The following is a 5,853-nucleotide window of genomic DNA, read 5'->3' as shown; positions in this document are numbered from 1 at the left end:
AAATGAAAGATACAATATATAGTGTAGGCTAAGTATTATTAAATGCTTTCTTCTTTGCTTTCGTCTTCACAAAAATTTTTAAAATTTAGACATAAAGAGGCATTTTAAAAGGCACTGCAGCACTTCTATCAATTAAGCCAGTGTTTGAAAAAAACTTTCTTATATTTTGAAAAAACAATGCTGTATTTTTCATAATTAAAAAGAACACTTTCTAAAAACTTGTGGTGGTAATTAGCCATTCTAGTTTTAAGAAAACCTCCTAGATTTTATCAGCTTTCTATAAATGTATTTTGACCATTGGTTGTGCTTGCAACTTGTGGGCTATATTTTGTATTCTGTGTACATGTACTCACGTGCGTGTGCGCACATGCGCATGCACACACGCTCCTTCTGCATTTAATGGGAGCTTTGGATGTGCAAGGATGAAGGCTCAGGTATTTGCTGTTGAATAAAATGTGTAAATTAATATTGTTTAAATGATTCTCTTGGCAAGCATATGTTGGATAATAGCTGATTAAATCCCGTAGATTTCTCTTGTCCTGTCTGATAGGCCTACAAACAAAGTCTAGCCTAGCATATTTCTTTTTAAAATATGAAAAGAAAATATTAATTACTGTGTCACTTGGGTGATTAAGTAGGTTTTGTTTATTCTTATTGCAATAAGCTGTGCTTTTATTAAGCATGTAATTTATATTACTGAAATTTATCTGTTACAGAAAATAAACATAGAAGTTATACCTAAGGACAATGGAAGGCTCAGGATTGAAGCACTCTATTAAAAATCTGACTGCTGATTGCAGCTCGCAATTTTAACCCTCATCAATCATTGTCTTTACCCATAAGGACAGTATTGAGAAAGCCAAGTGAACCAGTAAATATTCTTGATAGTAACACAATTGCTGCTAAATACTCTTCAGAACACAGTGAAGCTTTTTATTGTTTGTATTTCATTTTCAGTTACACATAGGAGGACACTCAATGCACTTGTACCACAGCAGGTGGCCACAGTCTGAAACTCTAATTTTGACTGCTGGACTTAAGTAGAGTTGTCTTAAGGTCTTAGCTGAATAAAGAAAAAAATGAAATAAGATAATGAAATAAGAGTTATTTCACTGATGTCTGACATCAGTTTATCCAGGATTATGGATATTTATTTTGCAGGTACTGTGGCTCTTTTGACAAAGCAAATTGCTTCATCTCTCTATAGAGTAGAATAATAGCTATTAAGTATTTAAAATGGTCTACATTCTCCAGTGTTTGATGCAGTAAGGGTGTGCAATGGACACAAAAATACAAAACTTTAGTTACAACATCAAACAGTACTTAGTCCCAGCTGGTTAAACGTAAAGCACACAGAACTTTTGTTTTCCCTTATGTTTGCGTAGAAGTGTTTAATTTATGAAGGAAATTATAATACAAGAGATAGCAATTGATAAAGGATAAATCCCCTGAGGACACAGCCATATGTGTGATGCAGTTGAATATGTTTACGACTCTTATTACTACAGTATTTGTAGTTGCTATTGTTTTGAAATACAAATATAACATTTTGCACACTCCTGTGTCTCACACATGGTCTGCCCAAGGAGTCATTTTTGTTCCTATTTTGAAATGCTGCAGTTTTCCTCTAGTCCCTTTTTAAGAAAAGTTAACAACTCTTTCCACTGAAAGAAAGAAATTAGAGGTGCACATAAGTTCAACTATGCTAATACAAACACAAACAACTATTATGCACACCCCTACAACTTGCAAGAGAAAAGTTAAAGGCAAGCCTGCAAAATAAATAGATGTTTTACTCTCAAATTTTGTTTCCAACTCAGATGAGTTCTAAATCTTGATTTGCTGTTGCCCTCTTTTTGTAACCGATAGGTGTTTTGGAAAAGAATCTTTGCAAGAGTCATTACATTGAAATGCAGGGCAGAACAATTTGGTGGCAGTATGTATTGATGTTTTTGAAGCATCATGAATCTGACAACTGGGGTTGGAGGGATTCAAGCAGTGTGTCTTTACAATAGCAACTTGATTCTGCAGACAAAAAGGAAAAAATTCATAGAATTATTAAAGTGTCACAATAAAGACAGTAAGTACTCTGCATAAAATGGCACTGAAAAGTATATATATTACATCATATCATGCCAAGTGCACAGTTGTTCAACATGTGAAGTAAATAGAATCCTTTATGGCGCTTAATTTAGTGGGATTGTATATAGAATGTTAATGTTTATATTAAAATCATCTTACTTCAAATGATCCTGATCCTGCAACCCTTATTCAGGCAAAACTGTCTTTGAAGCCGAAGAGAACTGTGGGTGTACAAAGGCATCATGGGACCCATAGTGTGCTGAAGTTAAGGTCACTCCTAAAACAGGGCCAGATCCAAAACTAGTTGAAATAGATGGAAAAATTCATATTGGATTTCCAATTGCACAGCGAAATCTTCTGATCTTTCTGTCTAGAGAAGTAACGACTTATCAGTCTCCTAAGAGGTGCAAATGAGAAGGCTGTACTGGCACTTACACAGTGTAGTATGGACTATCGATCTAGAAGCAACATTTATTCGTCCCAATGAATATTACATAAACTCTGGCACTTAGTTATCTAAATATTGCCCCAAAGGCTCCAAAATTCTTTGAGCAAAAACCAGAAACACTGAAACTGGTTACCTTTGCCATTTCTATTTGTTCTAAAGCAGATGCCCTATGTATTTCATGTAATTCTTGCAAAGAGCTGAGTAATCAAGAGACCTGAGCTACATCAGGGTTCTTAGTATATTGCGTTACAAATATTAAAGGGAGCAGGTCTCCGAAGGTGCATAATGGTACATGAAAAGGGGATTAAAAGTGGAAGGAATCTTATTGTGAATGAGAGCAAAGGGAAAATGCTTCCCATTTTAAAAGTCCTGCACAGAAAAGATATGCCAAGGCTCACTTAATAGGACTCAGTGTCATTGTAATCAGATTAGCTTCTATTTGATCAGTCTACTGTTCTGAATTAACTTCTGCTTTTTTTCACCAAGACAGATTGGCAGAATTGGATTAGAGAGCAAAGGCATCTTTAAAAAAATAGAGTTGTTTAACGTTAATTGGGCTAAATTATTGTATTAATATGTGGAATAACAGCAAATTGGTGTGAGTCACTCCTTATGGGCCTTTGTTGGCTGCGAGTTTAAATATGTAAAATGTCAGAAACGTGTAGCGGCAATAAAATGAAAGCAGCTTGCAGGCTTTGGCACAAGAGCACGTACAATTTAGTGTGATTTGACAATAGCTAAACAGAAATAAGTCACACAGCTGCGGGAAAACAAACACAACGGGGTTGCTATTCTCATACCCAATATCCCCTTCCTCCCCACCCCCCAGTTTCAAGTATAAGCAAGTCAGAGGTGGTTAGCCTCAACCCATCATTGTCAATTCTTCCAGGTGTCTGCTCTGTCCGAGTACAAGCTAAAGTTTGGAGCCTTATACAGTCCACATAGCTCATTTTGTCATGTTTTAAATTAAAGAACCAAAAAAGCAAGATAGCTGTAGAGATACATTGCCAAAGGGCTTGCAGAGACAGCTGATACACAAAGTTCTCCTAGAGCATGCTGGGCGACAAACTTCTAGTTCAAGTACTGCCAGGCTGTAGATCTGTCCAAAGGAGGTGTCCAAAATCTCTCCAACTCCTAACAGTGCTCTACGGGTTTTAGAGGGCATAATCCAGGAGACACAACAGTGATTTGTTTTTAGGGCATTGCTACTTAGCGGGATCAGAAGCATCAGTGACATTACCAAGGCTAGAGGAGAAACTTTTACAGATTCGCCCCTCTGAAGGGAAGCTAAGCCCTGCTTGCGTGATTGAACTTCGCTCTCCCATTAGAGCAGCCTTTTAGATAAATGATACCATTGTAAGAATAGTCAACCTACCTGTAGAATCAGACACAAAAGTGTATTGAAGCAGCCCTGGAGAACAATGCATTCAACATTCAGCTTGTGCATCTAAAACGCAACAATTTATGAAAAGCTTGTTTGAAGTCTTCATTGGACATTGTATAGATTATGGGATTGATTAAAGAGTTGAGATATCCTAGCCAGTTGAAAAAGTCAAAGATGGCCATGTGGAACCAGCAAGCGTCCTTGCAAATAGGCAACACCAAGGTGATGATGAAGAAGGGCAACCAACAGACGATGAAGGCTCCTAAAATAATCCCTAAAGTCTTGGTAGCTTTCCGCTCTCTAGCAGCCGTGAGCTTTTTTTTCTCCAGAAGGGCATCCGAGATCTTCACCTTGACCTGATTCATATAGACAGGAGATCCCGTTTCACTGGAAGCCTCTGGGGCCTTGGAGTTTATGGAGGTGACAGATGAAGATGATCCGGGGGAGTCGGTAATTAAGTGAGCCCTTGTTAATCTTTTGCCTGTTTTCGTTGGCGTCTGTTTCAAAATCCGAGATCTGGCTTCCACATAGATCCTTCCGTAGAGGGCGATCAGCAGCAAGGTGGGGAAGTAGAAGGCTCCCACAGTGGAGTACACGGTGTACAGTATGTGGTCTGTGTTCACCACACAGTGAGAAACTTCTTCCGCTTTCGCTTGACGCCAAAACAAGGGCGGCATGGAGATGGAGATAGAGAAGACCCAGACCAAAGCGATCATGCCAGCTGCCCTCTTGGGAGTCCTTTTAGTAGAATATTCAACGGCATCGGTGATCGCCCAGTATCTGTCCAGGGCGATGACACACAAATGGAGGATGGAGGCTGTGCAACAAGTAATATCCGAAGATAGCCATACATCGCAGACGATCTGGCCCAAAGTCCATTTCCCGGTCACAGTATACATGGTGCTAATGGGCATGACAAGGATAGACACGAGAAGGTCCGTGACGGCCAGGGAGGCTATGAGATAGTTGGCCGGAGTGTGCAATTTCCTTGTCTGATAGACGGTTGCGATTACAAAGGCATTAGAGAGCATGGTGGCGAGAGTGATCAGAGCCAAGATAATGGTGAGGACTATCTTCCAGGAGAGCGGAGTGGCCTCTTGGTAGATCCCTGCCTCTGCACTGCAATTGCGGTCGTGGTACGAGTCATTGGTCTGAAGCACCTTCAGGTTGTCGGGTGCCGGCTGGCAGGGAGCCGCTTGCTCCATCACTTTCTCAGCCAAAGCGCCAGCCGGCAAAGGGACGGGCGTTGAGTTAGCAACCCAAGGCGGCTCCCCCCGCCGGGAAAGCGAGCGCCGGAGGAGCGGGCTGCATCTCTTCCAACTCCGCCGTCCCCGGCGCGGACTGGGGAGAGGCGCCGCTCCCCATCCCCGCCCGAGCCGGGCAATCCAACGGGGAGTCTGCTCGCGTCCCCTGCGCCCTGGCGGGTCCTCGCGCAGTGGCGCCAGCTGAACCCGGGCACGGCGCAAGCCGGGGCATTAGCGCACGGGGCCGCAGCCAGCCTGAAAGCTGCCCCCGCTTTCCAGCGCTTCAGAGCGGCCCCTCTGCGGCGCTGGGGCCGCCCCGCTCCCTGGGCAGCGGGAAGCTTCAGATTCCCCGGGCGGAGGTTTCGCTGCCTAGTGCCGCCCGGGCTGGCGGGGGGAGCCCTGTGCGCCGCCCGCGCCCGCCCCCCCGCTGCCGCCGCGGGCTCTGCCCCGCCGCCGCCACCGCTGCCCACTTCAGCAAGTTGCCGCGGGGGGCAAAGGCGCCGCCCCCGCCGGGGCCCCAGTGTCCGCCAGGCGCTCGGGGGCAGGCAGGCAGCGACAGGCGCTCAGCCTCCGCCCCTTATATACAGCCCGGCTCCGAGCCGCCGGAGCAGCGCAACTCGTGTGGGGCCGAGTGCGGGTTCCCGGCGGCTCATCACCCGCCCGGGGAGGAGCCCTCCGGGTCCTAACGCCGCTGC

At 44.0% G+C, this 5,853-nt stretch overlaps 1 protein-coding gene across 1 annotated transcript; it reads right to left on the bottom strand.

The window, feature by feature from the left end:
• Window positions 1-934: 934 nt before the first annotated feature.
• Window positions 935-5,177, bottom strand: HTR1B (5-hydroxytryptamine receptor 1B). Its single transcript, XM_050950167.1, has 2 exons — window positions 2,242-5,177; window positions 935-2,025 (listed from the first exon to the last, which is right to left on the bottom strand). Exon 1 carries the CDS (start codon window positions 5,117-5,119, stop codon window positions 3,965-3,967), a length of 1,155 nt encoding a protein of 384 aa, XP_050806124.1. The 5' UTR covers window positions 5,120-5,177; the 3' UTR covers window positions 935-2,025; window positions 2,242-3,964.
• Between the last annotated feature and the right edge of the window lie 676 nt (window positions 5,178-5,853).

Source organism: Gopherus flavomarginatus, chromosome 4 (assembly GCF_025201925.1).
Source record: "Gopherus flavomarginatus isolate rGopFla2 chromosome 4, rGopFla2.mat.asm, whole genome shotgun sequence".
Classification (NCBI taxonomy): domain Eukaryota; kingdom Metazoa; phylum Chordata; order Testudines; family Testudinidae; genus Gopherus; species Gopherus flavomarginatus.
This window is presented reverse-complemented; position numbering and strand designations above follow the sequence as displayed.